The sequence below is a fragment of the Neurospora tetrasperma genome (assembly GCF_000213175.1).
Source record: "Neurospora tetrasperma FGSC 2508 unplaced genomic scaffold NEUTE1scaffold_1, whole genome shotgun sequence".
In the NCBI taxonomy this organism is placed as follows: Eukaryota; Fungi; Ascomycota; class Sordariomycetes; order Sordariales; family Sordariaceae; genus Neurospora; species Neurospora tetrasperma.
Window position 1 is genome coordinate 1,507,697 of NW_009799099.1, and position 26,979 is coordinate 1,534,675.

Sequence of the window (26,979 nt, forward strand, 5' to 3'; positions counted from 1 at the left end):
TGACTCTTACTCCGAAGAGGTGCCGTACTTATCCATACTCTCCCTCCTCAGGTCTCACTCTCTGACTCTCACAACTTAACCTTACCACCAGGTCAGAAAACACCGTCAAAATGTCTGCCCCTTCACAAGCCCGCCACATCGTCAACTTCATCACCGGCAACGCCAACAAGCTCGGCGAAGTCAAGGCGATCCTCGAGCCCGCCATCCAAGTCGAGAACCAGGCGCTTGATCTGCTCGAGATCCAAGGCACCTTGGAGGAAGTCACGTTGGATAAGTGCCGGAGGGCTGCTGATTTGGTGAGTCCCGCTTCTTTGAGTAGTGGCTGTTCTTCTGGGAAAGATAATATTGCTTGAATTATCATATGTCTGCAATAGGCGATGTCAAACATGGGAAGGATGTTTGCTAATGCCACATACGATATAAACCTTATAGGTCCAAGGCCCCGTTCTCGTCGAAGATACCTGCCTCTGCTTTAACGCTTTGAAGGGTCTTCCTGGTCCTTATATGTGTGTTTTCCCGCACACCCATTCCTCTCCTTGTACTGCCACCAAACCACTTTTACTTACACCTCTCTTTCACACACAACAGCAAATGGTTCATGAATTCCCTCGGCCATGAAGGCCTCAACAACCTCCTAGCCGCTTACGAGGACAAGTCGGCTAAGGCCGTCTGCACCTTTGGCTACTCTGCTGGTCCCGGCCACGAGCCCATTCTCTTCCAGGGCATCACCGACGGCAAAATCGTTCCTCCGAGGGGTCCTCCTAACTTCGGTATGTTACGCCTGCGCCTACCCAATAACCTACCTGTCCGTCAAAATGGAATGAAAGAAAGAAAGAAAGCAACGTGTTTATTGACTTGACAAACCCACAGGCTGGGATGCCATCTTCGAGTATGAAGGCCAGACGTAAGTTTCACCTTCCATGTCGTGAATTGTTCCTACCTTCGTTCATCCACACAACTCGAAAGATATTTGACTAATGCAATACTTATTCTACAACCTCTGTAGATATGCCGAGATGGACAAGGCGGAAAAGAACAAGATTTCCCACCGTGCCAAGGCTCTGGCCAAGTTGCAGGAGTGGTTTGCTAAGGAGATGACCGCTTGAATATTTTCTCTCAAGTGAGGAACAAATTAAGACAGCAATATTTCTGAAAGACGAAAGAAGAGCAGCGCCGTTGTGATGAAAAGACAAAGCTGTGGCCACAAGGCCATAATACCCAAAACGATCTGGAAACAAAAAAAAAAACAAAAAAAAACGAAGAAAAAACACGCCGCTTGAAATGCAGTACCAGAAAACAAGAGAATTTCAGTTCGCTATGTCCAACTTGAGGACGGATAGCGATATGAATGATGATCGAAACACACCATGTACATGTCCCTAGGTGTCCATAAGAATCCGTCTTGTCCGTGCATGGCGTTCTATGCATTTATCTCTGGACGCGGCCTCAACCTATTTTTCATCTTAGCCAGCCGCTTCTGGACTTCCACTATATGCAAACCGATCAGACTTGAAGAAGCACACGTACCTAATGACTTCAAACTCCCTAAACCTTCCCAGATACTTACTCCCGCGTCGGTAAGGATTAAGCACCATATTCGCCGCAAGAGGGTGTAGGTGATGGTGGACATGCACATCCCGGCCGACGTGTTTAGTGACATTCGACGCATCGTGAAACATGGGGTCGAAAACAAGCAGGTTCCGCGCACCCGACTTATCGTACTCCAGCCCGATGATCGTCATCGAGTGGCCCGCGTGCTGGAAGTATATTGGCGGTAGGTCGGTCTGCCAGACCTTCTTAATCTGCTGAGTGGTAAGATCTGTATCTTCGGGGACAGAGATGCCCGTTTGGAGGTACCGCTCGACCATGTCTAGTAGGTCTTTTTCGGAGTGGCCGGGCTCGGGGTTTTTGAAGGCTTGGACGTCGAAACTAGATGAAGGGGGTGGGTGTCAGTTTCCTGTGTTGGAGGCGAAAGAGAGAGAGAGAGAGGTGAGGTGAATGGATGGATATAAAGGGCTCACGTACGGAATTTGCAACAACCGGAGCATAGCCATCGCCTCAGGCGTCCCAATGTACTTTCTGGTACCGCGGATGCCGCCTGTTTCAACCCTTCCTTGAGCGTTGATCCCGTGGTCCCATGCAGTTTCGATCATTTCTTGAATATTAAAGATCGTGGGGATCCCCCCGCAGAAATGTTGGTAGCCTGGGTATTTGGTACCGATGATGTACGAAGACAACATTTGGATATTGCGATAACCACAGAAACCGCCTTCACATGTTTGTTAGATGACATGACTTCTCAATTTCGGAATGGGGCAAAATTGACCTTCCCTCTTAAGTTTCGACACATGATTTGTGCTCGGGTGGCACAAAAAGGCATGTCTTGTGGAAGAACATTGCTCGAACAGCTGTGCCAAGACTGGGATAATGCCTTGATTATCAGTTAGCGATGCTCATGAAAAATCCCCCCCATTATCCAGTTTGTGAACTACCTTCAGCTTTCACATAAAGTCCCTTCTCCAGGTGCTTGACGAGCCAATCCGGCATCTGCTCCTCGTGTGCATACTTGCCGAGCTGCGCCTTCTGTATATACGGCTTTAGTTCAACGCTTCACCACTGACAGTTCCCGCTAAACAAGTGAAGACGTACACCAAGTCGGGTTCCTCGCATAACTTTGGCAGTTCCCCCCGAGGCTCGTTCAGCCAGTCGTTCGGATACCTTCTCTTTATGGCGCTTCTTTGGAGGCTTAGGAGACATCGAGGGCGCATCAGAGGAGTGACGGGGGTGATGGATTCCGAAAAAGGCCCGCCATATCGATTTGCTCTTGTTGCTGTCTCTATTCCTGTCGCTGTGATGGTCGTCCTTGCGCTCCCCACGGCGGTGACCTTCAGTCTCGCCGCGGTGGGCTTTCGAAGAAGAAGAAGTAGTACTAGGTCTAGGTGAAGAGCTTGAAGAATGGGAGGGAGGAGTGCGTGTCGACGTTGTTGGCCTCCTTGCCGGCGGAGACTGACCTTTTGGGGATGGAGATGGAGCGGAAGGGGTGATGATGGGACTGCCAGTCTCAGTCTCTGAAGAAGCGCTGCCACCTTGCTCAGCGGCATGGAGTTCTAGGTGATAGCCCAGGTCGGCGGCGAGCAGGACTTCCCCGCAGTCTTTTGCCGGACATTCGATATAATGAGGGTCTTCTTCTTTTTCAGAAATGTGACCGCCCTTGGCCTCTGCAGGTTTGTCAGCGACGACAAAGGGAGTTTCTCCCTCGGCATGGTTTGTCTCCAAGTGCTGGCGTTGAAGTCAATCAGTTAACGGGTTCACCCCTAAACAATGCGGCCCGGAAGGAGAAACACACTAGCATGATGGCGTATTCGTCCGTCGTTGTCGATTCCCAGTTGCAAAAGGGACAAACCATGCCGCCTTTGTTTTCCTCTGGGACTCCCATCTTCAACTGTTTCAGATTAGCATAGAACGACTGTTAGTGAGATGTAGGTCTCTTTGTTCCGAGATTGTGACCCAATTCGGATTCCCTCCGAATAACAAAGAGACTTTGAAGTGGCAGCGCGGCAAGCGGCAAGCGGGATGGCTGGTGAGTTAACGAATGTTGCTAACACGTAGCTAGAAATGGAAATGAAGCCGGGAGGATGGATTTTCGGTGAACGAGCCGGCAAGACGTGTCTAATGATTCAGCTCAGCTGTGGAAGCTAATCGCTTTCGGTGAGCAGCTTGTCTTGAGCATTTGTCTTTTTTTTTGCTTTTTTGCTTTTTTCTCTCAAAACGAGATGTACGAGGACTCTCCAAACCCCTTGCCGACCGGTATCATCAAGACAAGTTCAGGCGCAAATGACACATAGCGAGACCCGTCTCACGGAAAGAGTTTGTTACTGTAATTCGTTTTGTTGATGGGACGACATCATGATGGCTCACATGCCCTAAACACGGCAACAAAGGCATCAACGACTGGCGAGCAACCCCCTGAAAGAACCAGCTTGTTGGATTGGTTTGTTTGCTGGTAGCCATTGCCCATTGTAGTTTGGGGGCTGAACTTTGTCCAAGGAAGCCGCACTTGGGCTATGCGATTGAAGGAAGTTTTGCGTCAAAACGAGAAGTTGCAACAAAGAGAGGGTTAAAGCCATCCGAACGCCACTATCTTGTGGTCATTTCCCCTCGTGTTCAACACCGTCGGGACGAAGTGACGAGGAAGTGGTTGAGGCAGGAGCAAAAGAGGGGAATTTGAGCATTTATCAATGAGGTTGAAGCTAATTATGTCGGGTGTAGGCATGCAAGTGCTGTCACTATAGCAGAATATATATATGTATGTTAAGGCATGTATGTGTGTTGTTGTGGTAACATTCCACTTAATACCATGAACGTGAGGTTGGCCCCTTTTAGTGTTACCTCTAGCGATGCTCCTCTTAAGCGAGTGTTAGTAGCAACCATTCAGTATACACGACACCTAGTAGCACACTTCAGGGACTGTTTGCCCGTCGCGGTGTCCCCTCGCTACGCCTTGCATCCCCGAAAAGTGTCAGCTGAATGTTTGACAATAATCATTATTCAGCTTCATCTTTAGCTCTAAGCAGCCATCCAATCCATTCCAGGCCACGATCAAGTGAACGATTAAATGATTACTGAACTAATCGCCCATCCAACAACTTCACTACCTAGAGGTACCTACTACCTAGATGCTTGGCGCGCATGTCTCGACAACTGAGGTGATGTCATGGCTCATTCTCGGATTCCAATTTGGCAGTCATGGCGAACTGGCGGACGTTGAGCTCACCTACGCAGGATATTCGATCCCGATTTTTTCAAGGTTTGAAACGTCGCTGCCTGGCTTAAACCTTCTTTTCCCTTGGGGCTGTTGCATTCTGCTCCATTTTTACTGCTGCGGTGCTAGCGAGGGCTCCCGCGCTCGATAAACTTCCCGAAGACCCGAGAGGACCCGAATCCCGCCTACGATGAGCGATGAAGGGGATCGAGTGAACTCACTCATCACTTGCCTTCAACGCCGCGCGGGCTGGCTGGCTGGTAACAGAAAGAAGCCGCCCTCAGCCATGCGAAACATCATTTCCATTTCTCCGTGTCATCGTCATATACCTCAGACATAAGCGGCATCTACACATGCTTGATAACAGTCAGCCACGTCCCCCGTCCGGATATGTCCGTCCTCTCTATCTCATAGAGTAGACATACCTGAACATGAGGGGAGTCATAATGTAGGTAAAGTTCAGTCATGCCGAATGCAGACCGCTAAGTCGGATTCGCCCCCCTTGTCTTCTACAGGGAGCAGTTGCTGATGGTGTCGAAGTAGATGTCGTCGTCCCTGACCCCGGCCAAGTGGTTCAAAGGGTATATGTCATGCAGAGACAGGTCCCACGGGTTCCTCAGCCCTATGACAGCCTCGTGTTCCCGATTCTGGCCGCGGGGGCTGCAGCCGGCTTGGTCTGGATGCGCGTTCTTACACCGACATGTATGGGTATCCGAGTATCTGGTCTCTCGTCTCTTGAAACGTTACTGCCTAACTACTTGACAATTGTGGCTATCTGTGAATCATGTTGCTCACTCCCTTGATGGTATTAGACCACAACATTTTTCCGTGGAAGATTCGAAGCTGTGGATGAACATGAATGTCATGTTGGATCGATCGTGAACATGGCAAGTGGATGATGGCCTCGTAGGGTAATTGGATCCTTGTTCTATGAGTGCGGAAAGGAGGGTGGCAGATCTGGGTAGGTTAGAGATCTCGCTTTGGTTCCGTTGATGAACCAGAGGAGATACTAGAGCAAGTCATGCTTAAGGTCTACATGGTGCAGTGAATAACATGCTCATTTACTGTACAGAAATGGCCATCATACTGCCATCAAGTCGCAGAGTAACATGTTACTCTTCATGGTTGCTGCGCCTTGCTACGTTGACTCAAAACTTTGACAATGTTCCAACTCAACGACATTCACCAAGGTTCGCAACCAAGCCTTGACCATACTACGCATAAAATGACATGGCAACGTAGTCCGAAGGTACTTGTAGGTTATCTATTCGACATGTCTCGGGAAGAAGTTTGGAAGAATCTGGAAGAAAACTCGATGATGCTCGAAGTCTACAGTAGCTGGGAACTTGCGGAGTACCTGAAGCCCGCGCACATCACATAACCGCCACCTCAGTAATTGTTGACGATATGAAAACAGTCAATTACGTTCTACTCTATCAGTCCACCACAAACGGCCCAAGCAATGTTGTGAGGCTGTGATGCAATCTTCATCGGTCGAGTAAGGTATGGCTTGGATTCGTTGATGAAGAGTATTAACAGTGACATATCAAAAATAGCCTATCTAAATAGTGGCATTTCCAAGACACCAGCCAACAGACCTGCAACCTGCACCTGCGCATGAATTATTCATCACGATCATCAAATGTAGACTACAACACTGACTAGTTGCTGACCGTGAATCCTAGTGTTCTTTGTAGATTGTGCCATTCAAAAAGGGATGCGCTCAAGCGAAAGTACCGTACAGTCTCTCGAAATTGACTTTCGGGTAATCAGTTTGTACGAAGGCATGAGTAGGTAGGGTTGAAAGTGAAAAGAAGCAGTATAGTTGAACCCTGCTTATGTCTGCGTAGAAAGTGATTACCTGAAGTCCATTTCGAGAGATTATACGGCATGTCGTGCCAGCTTGTGTGTCGCTGACTAACCCGTTCTCCAGCTTTCGTCCGCGCTCTCCGCCGTTCTCACGCCCACGCCTACGCCCATCATCATCGTCGCTTAGCCCCGAAGCATGGCATACGCTGTACGAAGTACCTTTGTGATCTTGTCATTCTGAATCTTTGCATCCATCGCCAAAAGAACATAACCACAAATCTTCATGCCTGGAAAAGGGCTGGGCTATGATGCAAATCACGAATCGATTTCAAATTCGGCTCGACCGGGTTATCTTGAGGCTCTTGGGGATACGATGGATCTGTTTGCTTAAAGGGAAAGCAAAGTTTGCACCTTTCCGAGTCCCGAAATGCTGCAGTTTGTGTTTGTGTTTGTTCGAGCAATTCGATTTCGGGTCCTTCCACCGAGCAGCCATCCAAGGAAGACACCCTTACCCTTGCCAAGACCCTGCCAAGCCACACGCCAAGCCGGGAAAAACTGGTACAGAAGCTGTACAGAAGCCGTCACGGGGCTGTCTCCAAAAAATAAATGTCCGAATCTCAGCGCCAGCAGGAGCCAGCACAGGCCACACAGCAACCCCTGAAACGTACATTTCACGGTATGTGTAAACAACAACCCCTAGTCTACGTCTAAACCCCACCAGGGCCATCATAGTCTTCTAATCATCGAGAACGCTTGAGCCAGGTTGTTTGACATGTCGAAAGAGAAAAGTCCGGTGCAAAGGAGGCGATCCCTGCCAAAACTGCGCTCGCATGAACATCACCTGCCACAGTTCGTTTGACACCAACCTTCGCATCCGCGTGTCAACACCGACAGGTCAGAGGGATGTAGACGTAGGGGCCACATCCAGCCGGTCGTCCAGACCAACGCCTCCAAATCAACAGCAGTCCCCGCCCCAGCACCAGCACCAATACCAACACCAGCAGCAGCAACCAGCCCAATATCAACCAGAGCCCATGCCGGCATTCATGACCTTTGACGGACACAGCCAGTCCTTCCTCCCCGAAGACCCCAACCACTTTGCCGGGTATCCCACGTCTGCGACCATCGGTGGACCGTCCACTTCATACGCTCCAGTCCCCCCCGTGACCCATGTAAACAACTTTGACATGGCATCGGCATCGGTATCGATTGCCAGCTCGAGTACCGCCGGGGTTCCGGATATGGCCCAGCTCCAGTATCAGCAGTATCCGGATGCTGCCGCTTGGGAATATGACTACCCTTATGACCCGAACGACCCCAACAACCTTGGCTATGACTATGACGCCGCGATGGACATGAGCATGCAAGCTCTCCTACCCGACGACATGCAGCATAGTCATCAGGATGCTGGTGGGTGGTACGGATATCCGGCGCAGGGACCGTCGGGCCAGCAACAGAATTGGCGGTAATGTGGGCGCTCTTCTGAATGGACTGGTTCTCTGCTTGATCCCAGAGGACCAGTTTCGAACCTGATGCTCTAACATGGGGAATACCAACTTGCTGGCTGGTTCACTTGCATGAGCTAGGCCTTTTGGATTGGCTCTTTGGCTTTGATACTGTTTGGTCGATAGAGATCCTAAAATGGGGGAACACAGGGAGTATACTCAATAGAGGCGTGCAGAAAACAAAAAGGCAGGTGAAGGACAGCGATGCGAGAATGATTACATAGATGAGAGATGAGATACATGAGACCGCAAAGGGAAAACCGGACGAAAGCAATGTGGAGTATATGAAGGGAAAGATTAAGGGAAATGTATTGTTAATGGATAATGATAAACACCATACTCACTTGTTGCAGCCTTGTGCGCAACGTTCTCGGATGGTAGGTGAGAATGAATCGTGAAAGTTAGAAGTGTATCAATTCGAGTTGGGGCTACGAAGCCCTGGACCGGTTCGGCCTCCATGTACCGATGAGCGCGGCGTCGTTGCGATGCGTGCGTTTGGATGAAAGATGCTTGAACGGGTGAAATGGGTATGTTATCTTTGATGTCGGCAGACCTTGGGCATCAGGCTGGCTTCAACATGAAGATTAAGGCCCCGAGCTGTCTCGCGCTGCCTGGAGATGGTCCATGTTCTTGTTGATTTCATTGCGACTTGGATGAGGTTTGTGACGAACGCTGAGTCGTCGAGTCGCCCGCTGTTGAGTCACATGAAAATATCGTCCTATCGGGGATATGCTCCTTGACTGCTCTGGCCGTGCACTTTGGACCCCTGGCGTACCTGATACCAAACCTCCACACCCCACCACTCTCCCCTCCAAGACCTGCCCTGCGCCTGCCAGCGCCAGGTGGGCTGGGCCCGCCGAAATAATTCTGCCCCGCCAATTCGGTGTTTCCTCTCCCGTCAAGGTTCGCGACACCACACCATTGTCACTTCTGTCTCCAGCCCTATACTATACTGCCAATCCCAGGACGAGCCTTGAATAGCTTCGTAGCCCCCAAGGACCCGTAAACATGCTCGACGTCAACGATTTCAGTACGGCACCCTCGCATATGTCTTTCCACACTTCCTGCGCCAATTCGCATGCCCAAGGCGCATTCCCGTCTCCAAAGCACATGTCGCCGCATTTGCCCAACTTGCTAATCTATGGAAATTGAACAGTTGCTGAGCGCGGCGGCAACCCCGAAAAGATCCGGGAAAGCCAGCGTAAGCGCTTTGCTCCCGTCGAGGTCGTCGACGAGGTCATTGCTCTCTGGGAGGATCACCGCAAGAGTATGTGCTGCCTGTCCTGTGCCCTCGCTGCCTTCGCTGCCCTGCAAACGACCAAAAGGAACTCCGTCTGATCTGATCTCCTCCGTGTGTTGATAGCCGCCTACTCTGCCATGCAGCTCAACGCCAAGATCAACGAAATCCAGAAGCAGATTGCCCCCAAGAAGAAGGCATATAACCCATATCCGTCCACGACGATTGTTCCACGACTAGCTCTAACACTACTGCGCTCGTAGGCCAAGGAGGATGTCAGCGATCTCTTGAAGCAAAAGGCCGACCTCGAGAAGGAGAAGAAGGATCTCCTTGACTCCGCCGCCGAGAAGGAGAAGCTTCTCAAGGTGTGTGCTCCAAATACCAGTCTTAAGGCCTTGTTTCGACAGCTAACACATTGTAGGTCAAGGTCAAGACCATCGGCAACCTCGTTCACGACTCCGTCCCCGTCTCCAACAACGAGGTTAATATTACCCAGCAACACGACCTCTCTTCTAATCGAATGAATGCCTGACAAGGATACAGGATAACAACACTGTTGAGCGCACCTGGGCTCCCGAGGGTGTTACCTTCGAGAAGAAGGATGTTCTCTCCCGTTAGTTCGCCCCAGCAAACACTCAAACATACAAAGCGAGGCTGACAAGGCCGGGTATCTAGACCACGAGGTTCTCAGGAAATTGGATGGCTATGACCCCGAGCGTGGTGTCAAAGTTGTTGGCCACCGCGGCTACTTCCTGAAGAAGTGGGGTGTTTTCCTCAACCAGTAAGCCATTTCTAACTCGGGTCACCTTTTGGCATACGGACATATGCTGACATGGCTGTAGGGCCATCATCAACTACGGCCTCGAGTTCCTGTCCGAGAGAGAGTACACTCCTCTCCAGACTCCCCAGCTCATGCTCAGGGACCAGATGGCCAAGACCGCCCAGCTTTCCCAGTTCGACGAGGAGCTCTACAAGGTTACCGGTGACCAGGCCGACAAGTACCTGATTGCTGTGAGTGGCTTCAGTCCCCTTTGTGACTGATATGACTACGAAGATGCTGATCTCTGTGTGTGACAGACCTCCGAGCAGCCGATCAGCGCCTTCCACAGTGACGAGTGGCTTCAGGCCAAGGACCTTCCCCTGAAGTACGCTGGTTATTCCACCTGCTTCCGCAAGGAGGCCGGTGCTCACGGCAAGGATGTCTGGGGTATTTTCCGTGTCCACGAGTTCACCAAGGTTGAGCAGTTCTGCATTACCGAGCCCGAGAAGTATGGTTTTTTTTTTTTTTTTTTTTTTTTTCCTCCGCAATTTCCCCAGTTACGTTTGACAGACAGTTGTACTTACAAAAGCATCACGACAACAGGTCTTGGGAGATGTTCGAGCACATGATCTCCAACTCCGAGGCTTTCTACCAGTCCCTCGGCATCCCCTACCGTGTTGTTGCTATCGTCTCCGGCGCTCTCAATAACGCTGCCGCCAAGAAGCTTGATCTCGAGGCTTGGTTCCCTCACCAGGGTGAATTTAAGGAGCTTGTCTCCTGCTCGTAAGTTTATGTTTTTTTTTCCACCTATAGTCAACACCCTACAACAAGAACCCAAGTAGAGATTATCATTAACCTGTGACAACAGCAACTGCACCGACTACCAATCCCGAGACCTCGAGATCCGCTTCGGCGTCAAGAAGCAGACCGATATCAAGAAGACCTACGTCCACTGCCTCAACTCCACCCTTACCGCCACCACCCGCACCATCTGCGCCATCCTCGAGAACTTCCAGACTCCCGAGGGTGTCAAGGTTCCTGAGCCTCTGCGCAAGTACCTCCCTGGTGCTCCCGAGTTCATTCCTTTTGCCCCCGAACCGGTCAAGGAGGTTAAAGAGGGCAAGAGCGGCAAGAAGGGTGAGGCTGCCCCCAAGAAGGCGGAGGCTCTTCCTGTTCGCCAATAGGAGGATATTTGTGGTAATTAGGTTGAATTAGGTTTAGGTTGTCCGTGTGATCTCAATTGAATGATTTGATACCAGTTCAATGCGGTTGTTGGTGTCATGTTTATGAAGGTGTGAAGATGTTGGTAGTCATGTTGATGAGAGGGGTTTGTGCATATGTGGCAGTGTCAAGTATGTTGAAAGTGATGTCGTTCGGGAACTCATATTGGGAAGTAGGCGTAATGATTCACAAAATATTTTCTAGTGGCTCGGTCCATATGTACGTGAAGTAGTTCAACGGTCCTGCATATCGCGCGATATACGTACGCCCGTTCTCAAATGACAATCCACAAGGGCAGTTACATACGTTGGGCCAAGTATAGAGAACATGCGTACTATACCATGAACAAGCATAGTTCACAACTATGCAATCGACTATGCCCTTCAAAAGCCTTACTATGATACAAGCAACAATGCCCGTCGTTCATTGGCTTCTTGATCTCATATAGACAAAGTCAACTTTCTTCAAATCCCATCAAAACCTTATTAAGGAGAAATGATACCCGCCGCCTCTCCCGATTCAAGCCTCAACCAATCATTCCCTAATCACATCGATGCAGTCTTGCCGCCAAATGATGTGAACACATGAACAAGGTATAGTGTCAAAATCCCCTCTCTATATCCACAAGCCGAGTTGAGTCTCGTTTATATCTAACACCGAGTGTAAATCAACGAACAAGGAAAAGAAAAAAAAGAAATTTGAAAAAAGGAAAGACCATGATAAAGTCAAAAGAGAAAAAGCACCTGACTTCTCTCCTGCGCGCCAGTGCTTCCCGCGAAAAACAGAAACAAGGTCGTGAAAATTGCGTGTTGTCCGGTGATGGAGTAGGCGGCCAAGAAAGCTCCGTATGCGGTAGGACTAGGTTGGATACCTCAAACCATTGTTTGGTAGAAGGAATCTGCTCTCCCTTTCGAGATGTACCGAATCTAATACCCTTTTCGTGGGTGAAGAATATAAGCCAAGGACAGCTGTTCAACGCCTTGGTGACGTCTGTCCGTACCATGCTGCATGGAGGCTGCCACACCACCATGTGCTGTCATGAACCATGAGCAAGATGTGCTGCAAATAACGACCGTATATAACGGTGAGGAGGTCTGTGGTGGTCGTGTCGTCTTCATGTATGCATGAAAACCCCTGATCTGTGTCTGTCATGGAGCTTGCCATCGCTCACAATAAGATCCGACATTTGAGCGCGCCACTGCTCATGAGAGATATTGATGGTCATCTCTCCCTACTGACGGTGAAGACAGAGTCACGTTGACTGTCTTACATGACCACGCACTTTCCGTTCTCGTTGGTCGCCGTGGGGTTATTTGACTTCTCAACCTCGCCGATGAGAAGCTCAAATGCTCTGGCGACGTTCTCGTTATAGCGAGCACTAGCCTCAGTCCAGGCGCATTTGTATTTCTCAGCGAGAGCCTTGCCATCCTCGGGAGTGACCTGGCGCTGTTCAGGACGGAGATCACTCTTGTTGCCGACAATACAGATGGGTACGTTGTCGGTACCCTGTTGAAGTCAGTAAAACAATCATGGAAATTATCCAAGACGAAGTCTGGATGGACAAGACGCTGCTTACCAGATGGTTGAGAATCTTATCACGGATAACCTGGACCATTTCAAAGGATGCCAGTGAAGAAACGGAGTAGACCAGCATGTAGCCGTGGATGCCGATGAAATGCTTGCTATTCAAAATCGAATATTCATCCTGTTTAAGTGCTCGTGTCAGTAAACTGTGTCACCCTGGTGAAATTCACATCATTTGGGTAAGGTGGGAAAGGTGTGAGAAAAAAAAAACCGTACCTGGCCCGCTGTGTCGACGATCTCGGTTGAGTAATCCTGGTTCTTCCACCTGATTTCCTTTGAGAAAGTATTCTCGATGGTGGGATAGTAGGATTCGACAAAGTGCCCATCCACAAAGCGCACAGCGAGTGAAGATTTGCCTACAACTTTGGTTAGTGCCTGTTGCTCCTCTTTTACTTCTGTCTTGCTTTGCAGTCAAGCTGCAAGAAGGCCAGACAGATTGCCTGCGATCCTCACTTCGCGAACGTGTAAACTGTGTGCAAGAGTGAGAGCAGAGTGACAACTACCCGAGTTGTGTATTGGAAAATACTTCGTGCGATGGAAGGAAGGATAGAAGGAGGGTGAACTTACCAACGGAGCGACTACCTACGATGGCGATCTTCCGCTGCTTTGTGGCGGGGGACGGCATTGCGAATGAACGTCAACTGACGTGAGGCTGGAGTTTGGGAAGTTAAACTGTGAATTTATATATATATATATATATATACGTATGCGACCGGTTCAAGGGTCGTTACGTGTGTATTGTAGCTGGGAGAAGACCTATGGGTGAGATGGAGTGGTGGTGTGAGATAGTAAGATAAGTGAAGGTTGGAAGTGTGGAAAATTGAAGGTAAATGTGAGTGGGATGCGGTCCAAGTTCAGAAGAAAAACAATTTGTTGTTTTGAATGGCCTGCCAGGCGGGCGACAGCGGAGTGTACCGGCTCGTAACAACATTGAGAGCTTGTGAACCAGACTAGGAAAGAGCGCCCCTGCCCTGCCACCTACAAGTTTGGGGCCAGAGTCTAGGCTATTTGCGGTAGTAGTGTAGCTTGGTGAGGCAGGTACGTACTGTTCCCTCTCGAAACCGGTACGGAGTTCTGGGGTTTGGGAGGAAAGAACGTCCGGCAAACCCGCTGCGTAGTGTGAGAAGAATGCCCCTGTTTCTAGGCCAAGTGGAAGGCAAGGCCGGAACAGTTCTTCAAGTCCAATACCAGATGAAATTCAATTTGAAGTTGAATCAATCGGGCGACAGGAAGAACGGCAGATTTACTTTGAGACAATACAACCGCATAGTCCCCTTCAGCATCATGATAAAAGTCATAACCGAATCCAGATAGGTCTCTTTCGCTGATTTATGTCCCATGGGTTCATTCCGACTGGAAATACGTTGTTAGGGTTGTACAAGTCATTGGTGCATGGTCCCACTCGTTGACGACCACGCGAGTGTGTCAAAAAGTCGTTTCTTCCCGTCTGTCTCAATTCGTCTCGTCGTTCGGCAGGACTCCGAGCGACGACCAGACACTTTTGCCTACATAGGTAGGTTCCTTCGTTGCTCTGACACTGAACTGACTGCCCGGCTGACAGGTGCAATGCCGCCCGCCGCTGTTCTGAGACAGCCTAGGCCTGACGAAACAGCCAGCCAGACTGGCCAGACACAAGAGGCAGCCGAGCTTGTAGTGTACATGTTATTGCTGTGAGGTAATATAGTGGAGCCTCCCTTACCCCACTGTTTTCGTCGCACCTGCCGCAGGCACCCAGATTGCGGCTCAGTCGCTAAGTTTGCCTTCAGCACTCCACATTCTGGCACTGCTAAGCCTCCAAAACCACCAAGCCTGGACCCTATTCGGCTTTGATTTATTGCGGCACCTCACAAACAGTTGCTTCCACAGGGAAACGGAGAAAAGAAGCTTGACAAGCTGAAGCGCTTAGACTTTATTGTCACCGATGACTCCGTACCTACCTCTAGTCACCTGCGCCCACCCGAGCTGCTTCTAAGCGGAAGCTGTGTCACGACGGACTACAGGCGAGCCGAATGTGCATTGTCTTAACGGAGAATATCCGGTTTCCTGAGTCTATAGGAGGTCCAGTCCGAACAAAAGTCCATACAGAAAAGAAAAAGTTACAAGATAACTTGATGTTACAAATACCCGCCACCTATGGAAGAGTGCCAGAGGCCCAAAGGTGTTCGGATTAGGTGGGCAGAACCATATCATATCCCAAACCAAGTAAAGCCATTCCTTGCGCTGAGATGATCATGACCAAAGGTATCGGCCATCCTGAAGAATCCTAAATTTTGCTCCACAATACGTACCATTTGAACCAACTTCGTTAGCCAGGGCAGTATTGTCAATCTGACCCTTTCCCGCACGTAAATCATAAGTCTATTTCCCGCAAGTGCCCAGACCCTCTGCCTACCACAACAAACCCTCTGTGTATCAACCCGCAACCCGCAACCCATAACCCCCAAGCCGTGAACCAGTCCGTTTAGGTTCCCGGAAAAAGCAATAAAAGCAAAGCGATATCTGGCTCACAACAACCAGAGTGTTGATCCAGCCCTGTGATCATATATGGATAATATTTCAGGCGCACTCTGACTTGAGGACGCTGACCAGCCTCTGGAGACGCGCCATAGCAGAACTCTCATCACCTACTTTCGTTTCCCCAGACCCGCCCTGGGCTTCCTCAACTCTCTGGTGATAGATGATGAACTCGTTGAGGGAATCCACCAGCGGCTGGATACTCTTTTTGGGGTGGACTGAGACGAATTTGTCCCTGATGGGTTCGCGGAGGCAAAGGTATCCCAGCAAAATGGCAAGATAGCCGAGAGCAACATTGAGTTGAGCTTTCTCCTTGGAATCCGCCTGGGAACATCTCTTGTCTTAGTATCATGTTTCATATCTGAAAACAATGGTCAGACAACTTACATCTGAGGTGTTGGAGTGGTTGTCAGCAAAGAGCTGGATCAATTTTTCTAGCTGCGGGCCCGGGGTACCCCCTCTTGTATCAAGAGACTTTCCAGCTGGTGGGTAATAGACGCAAAAGTTAATCATAACACCGAGCATCATGATGAGAGATTCGTAAACTTTGGACAGGAAAGCATCAGCCTGCATGGAATTCAAGACAACGTCAAAGGCAACGCATGCCGAATGCGCTAGGTTCTGGAGAAGTCCCTTTTTGACAAGCGTTCCCGAGGCGTCATGGTTGTGATTAGTCATGTTAAGCGTAATCCTGAGGGTGAGGCTCTCTAGGTCGTTGAACTTGTCCGCAGGCCGGGTCAAGGTAGTCTCCAGCACATCAGCCGCAATCGGCACGTACTGAGTCGTCCATTTAGGGCTGAGGTGAGACTGCATGGCGTAGATGGAATGGCCTTCTAGAACATACAGGGCGAGGAAGAAATCGATGGATGCTTGCTCTTGCGGGAACTCCCAGCATGCCTGGTCGGATGTGCCAGCGGCCAAAATCGAAAAGAGTTGATCTGTCACTTTCGAGGAGAAAACTTCAAACTCGTCCGACATTTGGGTTGACTGTCGCATAATCAAGTCCAGACACTTAAGTGCGAGCGTTCTGGGCGATACAAGCTTAGGCAGGGCAGTGTCCCATACCGGAAGCTTCAGCAGAGAGGCCTTGATTGTCCCTAGTGTTGTTTGGCCGTTCCTCGACACATTCTGCTTCCTCTCTTTCGCCAACTGGACAATATCTCTTGGCTCGCCCAGTAGTCGCTCAATAAGAGCGGCGAAGCCCTGAGCCTTCAGCTGTTGGAGTAGCAGGGTTGAAGCCGAAGTGGCCAGCATGTTCGCAACAACTGCTGCGATTGCAAAGCCAGAAATGAGGTCCGCCTCTTTATCTAGCGACTTGAACACATCATCGGCGCCGCCATGATTGCGAAGCTGTGACCGAAACGACTTTTCATTCGTTTTCTGAGCAAGCTCGAACAAAGCGCCTCTTCGTAATGAGGAAGGCTTTTCCGATGGCGGACCTACTCTATCGAGAATATCCTCGATCTCGTCCGCGAAACGGCTGTTAGCACCGGCTTGTCGCAGTTCGTGGATACTCCGAACGGCTCCTGCATTGACTGTCTCGTCTTCCTCGTCCATGAACGAGAAGGCGTCCAGGGCAGCACTTTTGGTCAGGCGACCAATGTTAAATAGTGCACCCCCGGACAAGCTATCATCCAACCCCATCCCGCCCAATCCACCGCCATCAAACAGCGGGTCGTTTTCGGCCAACATTGACCTTTGTTGCGTATACGTGAACTTGGGCCCGGATTTCTTGGTTGCAAGTATTGGGCGAGCAAGTCGCTTTGACGGTGTCATGGTTGAGGGATTCGGGGAGCTTGGATCCTGGAACTTGGGGGATTGTTTGCCTTGAGGACTTTCTAGCAGCGGAGAATTGCCATCTTCATCGGAGGAACTGTCTTCTTCCTTTTGGGCTACCAAAGCATCGATCAAGCGTTTCCGCCGTGGCGGCGCAGCAGTAACAGAGGCTTCTGTTTGTGGCGGGGGAGAGGGATTCCTTTGCACGGGCAAAGGCAGCGGTTTTGGTTTGGTTGACGAAAGTCGGAGCGGGATTTGATGCTTCGTTGCCGTATGCGTTGGAATCAACCGGGAAGAGAAGGCATCCGTCATCTTGACATCTTTAACAGGTGTATTGATGGCCTTTTGCTGCCACTTCGCCTTCGGTACTGTTTTTGCAACCTGTTCGTTCGAAGCATCGACGGGTGTTTCTGTGCCAAATGGCGATGAATTGGGAGTCGAGTATGGTCCTGCAAGTACGTCTGTCTGTTCCGAATATGTCCGAGTGATCTTCCTCTTCTTTGCCCTCGCGTCATCCTCGCCGGTTTCGATGCTCCCTGGCAGTGGCTGGCTATGCGGCTCGTCGTGTAGCCTTGGATGGCTGGTCCGGCCATATTTCTGTTGGGTTGATAACCTACCTCTGTTGCTAGAGCTAGTGGTACGAGATACGGCAGGTCCCGGCGAGCTGGGTGGCGATGGAGATGTGAGGGTAGCAGTCACAGGGGCTTTCGTTATGATGTCTTCCTCGCTCTGATTTGTCTTGACGGAAATAGAGGATGCGCTCCTGTTGATGGAGATCGAGGAAGTCGAAGCTTCCACTCGCCTTCTCGTAGCTTTGCCGTATGTGGTCACGCGCTTCTTGGGCGGAAAGTCGTAATCACTGAGGCTGGCCATTGTGCTGACTGGAACGGAGCCCAGATTGATGGATAGCTTTGACAGCGACGAATATGTCAATCGGTTATACGGGCGCCGGAATCGTATCAGAGCAACATGCGGGAAACTATGGTAAGTTCGGCGGCTGAAGGTCGAGTAGTTGGTCAATGGCAGTTCCGGTCAAGTAAACGTGTTGTTGGCGGCGCAGTCACCAAAGCGCGGATGGAAGTCCGATGCGCGCAGCTCGTCTAAGGCATACGGCGATTGTGACGGCGATGGGGAGCTGGAGACATGAGCTTATAAGGTTCGGAACGAGATGGTTGTTATTGTGGTAGTTAGAGTTGGTTGAAGCGAAGCGATGTTTGCTGCGGTGTAGTTGAGGCGATTGAGTTGCGCTTCCTTCCGTCCCGCGTAGGTTCAGTCCAATGTTTTGGAAATGGAAGAAGTCGAAGTGGAAACGGGCGGGTGTCATTGTTGCGAAAACCCCACAATATCTTGCTCCTGTCCGTCACGGTGCCTGCCCTGTGGCCCTGGGTCATCAGTGGTTCACTGCAGTGCGGTGCGCGTGCAAGGGCGGCGGCAGGGGCAAAGGCAGGACAAGGTTCCTAGCACAGTGACCCTGCAGATGGTGGTCTGTGCTTGCCGTTCCCCTCGAGACGCCCGCTCCTCTTTTTCTGCATTTCCGAAAAGAGCCTTTTGATGTTATCGTCCCGTCTCATTGTTTACACATACAAACCTTTATCTCTAGATCCGACTGGTAGAATTGTAAAGCGCGGATATCGGCACCGCATTGTCTAGGAGGAAACCCCGTGGGGTTGCCAAGTCTCTCACATTCTTGCAGTAGGTGAACTTTTCATCCCATCAGAGCTTCCTACCTTGATGGCTCCCACTGGACGGCCTTCGGTGTCTGCCGCCCGCCGCCCGTTGGAGCTCTCGCGGGCTCACGGCGGGCACGGCGGGGTTTCCAGGTCGCGGGATCCAGCTGGACTCCAAGAGCATTTCCACGGTTTCCACTTCCACTTGGACGACTCAGGTCGGACAACCCTGAGAAGCGGGCAGGCATCGGTCCAGAACTGAAGCCTTTCGCAAATGCAGTGCTTTTTTCTGATCTGACAATCGCACAAGGTCCCAAAGTTCCCCTTTCTTGTCCTAGTTCCCGCATCCCGCCACGATCCTCTTCCGGTAAACGGAGAAGCCCAGTCAAATAGTAAGTACACACGCGACCAACTAGGCAAGGCGCCAATTCCTGTCCCCGTTGACACTCTGCGACGCCGAGTTCCACCGTTTATCAGCTCTGCAAGTGGGAGGGGTTTAGTGGGACCGTTGTTGATACATGGTTGGGCGCGGATCTAGTAGAATCTACTGATCTTCCTCGAATCTGGGGGTGGCAGCTTGCGCCGCCTCGTCTTCCCATTTGGTCGCGCTCAATCCCAATCACGAACCCTCATATTCAATCTGTTTGTCATATGTCTGCTCCTGGCTTACAGATAGGCTGTTACCTTCGCCCCAGGATCCTCTTTTAAGAAGCATCTGATCCGCCCTCCCCCCTTCACGAACACTTGCGTGAGACACTATCTTTCTTTACATTGACCACACATCACCTACACGAAACGATTCGCAGAGTATCCGTTCTCACGACTTCGGCACTTAGTCCATCCTCCTATACCCACCTCACCCAACCAAGTCAACATGTCTACCGCCTCCGAGATCGCGCCCACCAAGTGCGTGGGCCCCGATTACCGCGCCGAGGAGCAGAAGCCCACCGCCACCGTCTCGACCGCCGTCAACTTCGACAACGTCACCGTTCTCTCTCAAACTCCCCAGCTCATCGCTCTCCTCAGGTGCGTTTGCTTGCCTCGAGTTGCCTTCCGGACTGCCGTCCGCCGGACGCTGACCTCGGTGGTTACAATACAGCATTATCCGTGACAAGCGGACCGATCGCGGCGACTTCATCTTCTACTCCAACAGAATCATCCGTCTCCTCGTCGAGGAGGGCCTCAACCACCTCCCCACCGTCGAGCACCCCGTTACCACCCCCGTCGGCCGCATATACGATGGTTTGGCGTTCCAGGGCAAGATTTGCGGTGTCTCCATCATGCGCGCCGGGGAGGCCATGGAGCAGGGTCTGAGAGACTGCTGCCGCTCCGTTAGAATCGGCAAGATCCTTATTCAGAGAGACGAGGAGACTGCGCAGCCCAAGCTCTTCTACGATAAGCTTCCCGAGGACATTGCCGACCGCTGGGTCCTTCTCCTCGATCCAATGTTCGCCACTGGTAAGTCTAGGATCTGGGGGAGAACCAAGCGCGCCTTGTGACTGGGTTTTCCACGGCTAACATGTGCTGTCTGTGCAGGCGGATCTGCCATTATGGCCGTCGAGGTGTTGAAGTCCAGGGGAGTTCCAGAAGAGCGTATTATCTTCCTCAACATTTTGGCCAGTCCCGAGGGCATCAGCAACTTTGCTTCCAAGTTCCCCAAGCTCCGGACAGTAACTGCTTTTGTCGACCAAGGCCTCGATGACAAGAAGTGTGTTTTCCGTTCCGTTCCGCCTCATGTTGGTCGCTAAGAAGATGATGAGATTTGAGACTGACTCTAATTGCTATAGTTACATTATCCCCGGTCTCGGTGACTTCGGCGATCGCTATTACTCCATGTAAAGTGTGAAGGGGCGTAGGTAGATTGTTGATTGTGATGACTTCCTGGCGGTGGGGAACGACTTTGGGAAATGGCGTTATCTGAGAGGACTTTTTGATGCCAAGCGTAGTAATGGAATACCCACTCTGGAAAAATCAACAAAACGAGTTCGTGCGGCTTCGTTCGTCGAAATAAAACTGGCGTCGAGATTCGGCTCGGCTTCGCCTATCGTGTGGATGATGATAATGATAATGACCCTTAATAAACCTTTCGCTCAGTCAACCATGACCCCATGAGATATTGGACAGAAAAGAAAGAGAAACAGCCAGCCGGCTACGTGGACGTAACGCAACGTCGAATCGCCGATGTCTTTTAGTCGTAGTCATCGTCATCAACCTCAACACCGGATCCGCCATAGCCTCTATCGTCATCCTCATCATCTTCGTCGATATCGGCAGCTCTCCGGCTTGACGCCGCTGGCCGCCCACCCGTCGACCGGCTGTTCGAGTAAGATGCTGCTTTTGCGCTTGCCTCGGCTTCTTGTGCAACAGCGTCTGTTTGGTCCAAGTCAATGACAAGCTCTAACATGGCAAGGGCAAGGCCATATGCTGGCTTACCTGCAGCGTCTACCCAAGCACTATAGACATCTACCGCAGCATCGAGGTCTACATTGTAGTTGTGAAGTCAGCACTCCTCTGCTTCTCTTGTTTTTGTGTGTATATCCAAGGGTTGGCTGAGCTAGTCTTACAGTTGACAGGGCATTGGAACTTTTGGCCGCAGATTTTGCAGTCGAGGTAGCCAACGCCGGCCTTCTTGTCGAGCTTGACGATGACGGATCGTTCGTGGTTGCAGAACAGGCATGTGAAGACAGTGGGAAGGGGGTCGTTCTAGTTAAGAGCGGGGTGAACAGGTTAGCGCTTTGGTTATGTCAAGGGCAAGGTGAAGGAAGCGTATAATATGGCTGGATAGGTGGAAGGGTACAACGTAGATGGGGTTCCAGTAGTAGTGAGTGTTGTGTATGATATGGGAAGATGGTGCTTGGGGGTGCAGAATGTCTAAAAAAGCTTATCGGGCAATGACGTCTTTGGTGGTATCCAGAGGCGCGCGCAACGGACAAAAGTACGCGATCATCTCTTGGGTTTGGTGAATGGAAAAAGTAGAGGTCGAGATATGCACATACCCTCCTGGGGCCCTGCGGCTTTCTTGACGACTTTTTGCGCTTGCCCATTGTGAAGTTGCCGTGATGGTTGTTGTTGTTTAGGTGTTGTAGGTGGTGGGTTTGTTCAAGTTTGTTGAAATGGCACCGGGGCGTGTTAAGTTCGGTTGCGGTCACTAAGTACTGCAGGTGCGCGGCCGGCAGTGCTGAAGATAACCTATCGATGATTCGCGTCGCAATGGAAACCCTTGGTGCTTCTGGCGCACGCGCTGCAGATCGGATTGCTGAAAAATTGCCGGTGAATGGAAAAGGGGAAGAGCACGTTGGTCGTTGAGAGAATGGAGGCGTGTGCCACTTTACTCAGCACGTGCTTGATGGGTGACTCCTTGCAGGCAAAAGTTGGTGGTTATTGAGGTGTTGATAATTTTGCGACTACACTAGTTCTAGGTTGTTTCTGCACCTTCATGAAGCGTCGCTGACAGCAACCGCCAAAAAGTTTGGCTCCATCCCCGTCCAGTCCCTCCAGTAAGGTAAGGTCAGTGTTGCCTGCCCCACCACGACTCTCACCGTTCTCACCAACTCCAAGGTGAGTTCCTCGGACGCCGCGCGCGTGATCGTCATAGGCTCTATGGTTTTACAAACTCAAAGACTGATGAAGTTATTCACGTAGACTGGTGCAATAGTCCGTGCACATAGTGACAGGACAGGGCTGACTTTCAGGTTTCACACTTCCACTTGCAACTCAAGGCGGGGGCCTTGGCGTGGGGCCCGCCAATTCGATCCCCACCTTGCCCCACAAAAGACCCCTCCCAGCTTTGGGAGGATCGACTACATATCGAGCGGGGACTGGTGATTGGACAAATCTGGCATTTGACATCCAAGCACCTGCCTTCCAGAGTTCGGACCTGTCGAGATACTGTAATACATAATCAAGGCGTCCTGTTCGATAAGACGACCATCCCGCTTATCATCGTTGCTGATGCCCTGGCCTTGGCCCGAGATAGGTTCCCTTCAGTTGTGAGCAGCAGGGCAGCGTTATCGAATTCGTTAACATCGGTACCTTGCTTGATTTCTCGAGCAACTTGCAAGCGGTAGTATCCGATGGTGATGACAGCTCTCCCCGGTACCGGCACCACCCGTTTCGATGTTGGGAGTTCTTTACGTATACTGAGCGGTAACCATACATAGCTTACTACTTGCATCGCGGTGTCAACAATCACTTGAAATCCATACACCCCCATGTTGTTTCTGTTGTGATGAACACAGGGCCTGCACTTTCCCTACACTATGCGGGACCTCTCCAGTGTCGTTCCTTTTCTGCTTACACAATGACTACCTACTAACAAGGGACCACCTACATACGGTACATACCGCTTCCACTTGGAACTGGCGGGAACTGGGGGACAGGGCGCGCTCGTCTCCGAGATCCGCAGCCACGGCACTCGATCCGATTGCGGTACCCCGCCGCCGGCGTCCGTTGTGGGGAGCATGGTTGACCCCAAAAGTGGCAGCATGCTACTCCAGCCTACAGGGGTCGAGGAGCGCTACGGGCATGCCACACACACCCTGTTATCGATCAGCTGGCTATCTTGCTTGGTAACGTTGGTCAGTAACACGCTCCGCGTCCGGTGATTGCCCGAGACGCAACTTGTACCGACTCTTGTTACGTGTTGCAAACCATCGAGTGGTCGATGGCCAAAGACATCCTCTTATCACGAGGGGGCCTTCGGTGGCTTCGGGCAAGTTAGGTACGGTATGCCCCTGGTGACGGCGAGTGCATGTACACTACGAGCTGGAAGAGGAGAGGTTGGATGGCCAAGTGGAAGCATAGTCCAATGTCCACTTCCTCCGGGGACGTCGATAACTACCATGTTATAACTGGCCCTCGTGTCGCCCGACTGACTGACTGTCTCTCTCAAGGTTGCTCCAGATTCCCATTGTCTTCAGTATCTTCGTCTGTTTGTTCCTGACGTTGCCTCCATCCCGTCCCTTTGTCTCCCGTCTCCTAGACCACTACTAGAATCTATCTCTTTAATCATCATCTTTGCCTAGATACTACTGCCCTTCCTCCCCCATTTGCCCAAACAGTCAGACCTGGTTACAATGGCTACAGGTCTGGAAGGTGTGCAGGATGCCTTGCTGGCCATCGCCCAAGGCCAAACGAAGCTCATCTCGGCGGTTGAATCCATCTCTCAACGTGTGAGCAGCTTGGAGAAGACTCGCGAAACCTCGTCGAAACCCAACGGCGAAGCTCCAAACCCAGTCACCACCCCGCTCGTTTCCGGCTATGTCCAGACGCCACCGCTCTTGCAGGCGGATGCCGGCACCATGTCACCATCATCTCCGCCCGCCGATGTCGCAAAGTCCAACTTCTCGAACCGCGTCGTGCTCACGACCTATCCCAAGCAGATCGGCATCAACCCTCTACCGATGGAATGGGGTGCGGCCGATCCCGTGAAGCGTGGCCCGGTAGCTGTCATCCGATCTGGCTCGACCATCCGCAGACGTAACGCCATTGGTGCCCACGGTGGTTCATACTCGGTTTACTATGCACTGGCTCTGGCGAGTAAGGAGCTGGATCCAGACCACAAGCCTGACTTCACCAACACCGAGCCCGCCGTCAACATTGGCCCCTTCCCTCAATGGGGAGACCCCAAGAAGATTGTAGCCATGGATCCTTGGGGCCATCAGGTTCCTTGGATCTTCAAAGATCTCATGGATAAGGAGGGTGGTACGTACTTTCACACGTTGTTGCCTATAATCCCTATTTGCATACGATGGAAACTGACACTGGCTATCGACAGTTGATCTCCGGCCGACGATTGCGATCACGAAAGCCCATATGAAGCTGCCTGAGCTTGAAGAGAGTGTTAAGAGCGGCAGGTTGGTTCCAGATGGCAAGATCTGCTTGAACAGCAACGGTGAACTTGCGGTAACCAAGTTCGCCGTAGAGCCTGTTTGGTACCTCCCCGGAGTTGCCGAACGGTTCGGTATTGATGAGGGCACATTGCGCAGATCCCTCTTCGAGCATACGGGTGGCATGTATCCCGAGGTAATTGGCGCCGCTGGATTATAGCACTTTCACGGACAGACGATGCTGACACAATAGCCAGTTAATTACGCGCTCCGATATCAAGGTCTTCCTACCCCCTATCGGTAAGAATCATCAGCTGTGTATCCCGTCACGGTGTGGTGTTTCAGATTCCTAACCGTCTCTTTCTAGGTGGTTTGACCGTGTACTGCTTCGGCGATCCCGCGAAGATGTCAGACCCTTCGAAGAAACTTGCGTTGAGGATACACGACGAGGTAGGCTCTCGTTCTCATGGGATGTCTTGTCTCTTGAACACATCTTTCACTGCTGACACAGCCACCTTCTATGTAGTGTAACGGTAGTGATGTTTTCTGTTCCGATATCTGCACTTGCAGACCTTACCTCATCTTCGGTATTGAGGAGGCCGTCAAGGAGGCTCAGAATGGCGGTAGCGGCGTGGTAATCTATTTCCGTAAGGAAGGTCGTGCCCTGGGCGAAGTCACAAAGGTATGTGTTCCAAAACTCTGCTCATGAAGACTAAATGCTAATCCAGCGTCACAGTATCGTATGTTGAGTTCCTAGTTGATGCTTACCTCGTCCCATACGGTGGATTCTCGTTTCCTGGGTGAGAGACTAATCGGGAACCTTTTACAGTTGTGTACAACGCGAGAAAGCGCGGGGCAGATCTTGCATCGGACTATTTCAAGCGCACCGAAAACATTGCCGGTGTAAAGGATATGCGATTCCAAGCCCTGATGCCCGATATTCTTCATTGGCTGGGTATTACCAAGATTGACCGAATGCTTAGCATGAGCAAGTGAGTAACACCACGCCCCTCTCCCCCCCCCTACTGCGCGCGCTCTCCTTGCCTTATGGCAGGTATCACCGATCCTCGATCTAATGCATGGTCGCTTTATAGCATGAAACATGACGCCATCGTCGGCCAAGGGTGAGTTAGCATTTCCCGTTTCACTATGTGGTGTGCCGTTGTGCTCGGGTCTTGCTGCATAACCTGCACGTGTGGTGAGCCGGCGATCTTTTGCTTGATGGATGCTAACCTTCCGCACAGTATCCCTATTCTAGAGCGTGTTGAGCTCCCCGAAAGCTGGATTCCAGCCGATTCGAGAGTAGAGATCGATGCCAAGATCAATGCCGGTATGTTTGTCATACTTACTCTTCCAATGTTTCTGTGGAGAAAGGCAGATTAACCGACGAGGATTCGTTTTTATATAGGATACTTCACGACAGGTCACAGAATGACGGAAGAAGAACTCAAAGCGGTGCAAGGTCGGATATGGGAAGAGTAAGTTATCCCTCTTCAAAAAGTCACTCATTAACGAATCGAAGAAACTCGAGGCTAACGTAACCACAGTATCGACCACTAGAAGTAGCAACCCCACGGAGGATACGACGCACAAAGGAGTTTGGTCATGAATTGTAGAGAGATTATTCGGGCAGCAGCTGCATCTTGGGAGAACCCATCGCAGCCCCGTCATTGCCTCTTCGATAACCATATATAACTCATCCCACTTTCTCGGTAGGAATGGTTGTTCATTTCGATCCTGCATTTACCACACCATATCCGCCACACCCACAATCTGTCAGGTCTGAACGTGAAGCGGGCGGGTGAAATATGGAGTGAAAAGAGAGCAACAGAGATCACGCAAACAGCTCTTCGGCCGGTATGTAGTTTTAGCCATGCATATGCAGTACAATGACCATATAATGAGCATATACTCACTAGTACTTACCATTCTAGCCTGATATTCACATCAACTCGCGCATCAAGTGACGAGTCTTGAGTTACCGGGCTGTATGGTTCTCGAAGATGCTGAATGGATTACTTGTCTTCATGACTTAACAACGATCTTTGTTACCCGAAGGACGAAGCAGCAATCCTGTGGATGGGATTGGAAGGTAAGGTAACCAAGGTCGGCCGGCCTATAATGGAAGATGCCAGTCAATGGCCAGGGACGGAGGATACAAAGAGCTTGTATATCCCGAATACTTTGCTTTGGGCGGGCGATTGTCGCTGTGAGCAATAAAGCCTAGCCATCTATTGTAGCAATTGTTCGTCCTACGATACCTCTACAAGCAGGTAACTCTATCGTTAAAGACAGACTGAGTGGTAATCGCCTGAA

At 51.0% G+C, this 26,979-nt stretch overlaps 9 protein-coding genes across 9 annotated transcripts; 5 read left to right on the forward strand and 4 right to left on the reverse strand.

Moving 5' to 3' along the window:
* Window positions 1-57: 57 nt before the first annotated feature.
* Window positions 58-1,229, forward strand: NEUTE1DRAFT_56913 (uncharacterized protein; the record flags this gene model as incomplete). Its single annotated transcript, XM_009848957.1, has 5 exons — window positions 58-296; window positions 433-506; window positions 589-770; window positions 871-904; window positions 1,007-1,229. The coding sequence occupies 5 exons, from the start codon at window positions 111-113 to the stop codon at window positions 1,104-1,106; spliced, it is 576 nt and encodes a 191-aa protein (XP_009847259.1).
* Window positions 1,230-1,420: 191 nt separating this feature from the next.
* NEUTE1DRAFT_34384 (uncharacterized protein) lies at window positions 1,421-3,279 on the reverse strand (the record flags this gene model as incomplete). The annotated part of the gene is made up of 6 exons (XM_009848752.1): window positions 1,421-1,451; window positions 1,528-1,929; window positions 2,026-2,269; window positions 2,327-2,431; window positions 2,490-2,583; window positions 2,650-3,279. Coding segments are annotated over 6 exons (1,506 nt in total), but the record flags the coding sequence as incomplete, so codon positions are not given.
* Window positions 3,280-7,177: 3,898 nt separating this feature from the next.
* NEUTE1DRAFT_56918 (uncharacterized protein) lies at window positions 7,178-8,097 on the forward strand (the record flags this gene model as incomplete). The annotated part of the gene is made up of 2 exons (XM_009848958.1): window positions 7,178-7,247; window positions 7,334-8,097. The coding sequence occupies 2 exons, from the start codon at window positions 7,178-7,180 to the stop codon at window positions 8,038-8,040; spliced, it is 777 nt and encodes a 258-aa protein (XP_009847260.1).
* A 520-nt stretch (window positions 8,098-8,617) lies between these two features.
* Window positions 8,618-11,498, forward strand: NEUTE1DRAFT_119655 (seryl-tRNA synthetase; the record flags this gene model as incomplete). The annotated part of the gene is made up of 11 exons (XM_009849452.1): window positions 8,618-8,696; window positions 9,233-9,343; window positions 9,440-9,540; window positions 9,577-9,678; window positions 9,735-9,794; window positions 9,857-9,926; window positions 9,989-10,094; window positions 10,156-10,324; window positions 10,391-10,581; window positions 10,677-10,856; window positions 10,942-11,498. 11 exons carry the CDS (start codon window positions 8,618-8,620, stop codon window positions 11,255-11,257), a joined length of 1,485 nt encoding a protein of 494 aa, XP_009847754.1.
* A 46-nt stretch (window positions 11,499-11,544) lies between these two features.
* Window positions 11,545-13,503, reverse strand: NEUTE1DRAFT_143897 (uncharacterized protein; the record flags this gene model as incomplete). Its single annotated transcript, XM_009849453.1, has 4 exons — window positions 11,545-12,800; window positions 12,871-12,999; window positions 13,095-13,234; window positions 13,446-13,503. 4 exons carry the CDS (start codon window positions 13,501-13,503, stop codon window positions 12,561-12,563), a joined length of 567 nt encoding a protein of 188 aa, XP_009847755.1.
* Window positions 13,504-15,098: 1,595 nt separating this feature from the next.
* Window positions 15,099-18,041, reverse strand: NEUTE1DRAFT_75610 (uncharacterized protein; the record flags this gene model as incomplete). The annotated part of the gene is made up of 2 exons (XM_009849454.1): window positions 15,099-15,716; window positions 15,780-18,041. 2 exons carry the CDS (start codon window positions 18,039-18,041, stop codon window positions 15,435-15,437), a joined length of 2,544 nt encoding a protein of 847 aa, XP_009847756.1.
* A 1,158-nt stretch (window positions 18,042-19,199) lies between these two features.
* NEUTE1DRAFT_115747 (uncharacterized protein) lies at window positions 19,200-21,137 on the forward strand (the record flags this gene model as incomplete). The annotated part of the gene is made up of 5 exons (XM_009849455.1): window positions 19,200-19,227; window positions 19,531-19,861; window positions 19,935-20,293; window positions 20,372-20,543; window positions 20,623-21,137. 4 exons carry the CDS (start codon window positions 19,710-19,712, stop codon window positions 20,672-20,674), a joined length of 735 nt encoding a protein of 244 aa, XP_009847757.1.
* A 1,386-nt stretch (window positions 21,138-22,523) lies between these two features.
* On the reverse strand, window positions 22,524-23,297 carry NEUTE1DRAFT_97656 (uncharacterized protein; the record flags this gene model as incomplete). The annotated part of the gene is made up of 3 exons (XM_009849456.1): window positions 22,524-22,712; window positions 22,868-22,963; window positions 23,205-23,297. 3 exons carry the CDS (start codon window positions 23,295-23,297, stop codon window positions 22,524-22,526), a joined length of 378 nt encoding a protein of 125 aa, XP_009847758.1.
* Window positions 23,298-23,805: 508 nt separating this feature from the next.
* NEUTE1DRAFT_56932 (uncharacterized protein) lies at window positions 23,806-26,593 on the forward strand (the record flags this gene model as incomplete). Its single annotated transcript, XM_009848959.1, has 9 exons — window positions 23,806-24,538; window positions 24,612-24,859; window positions 24,921-24,963; window positions 25,031-25,113; window positions 25,190-25,349; window positions 25,493-25,655; window positions 25,758-25,787; window positions 25,908-25,993; window positions 26,380-26,593. 9 exons carry the CDS (start codon window positions 23,911-23,913, stop codon window positions 26,466-26,468), a joined length of 1,530 nt encoding a protein of 509 aa, XP_009847261.1.
* Between the last annotated feature and the right edge of the window lie 386 nt (window positions 26,594-26,979).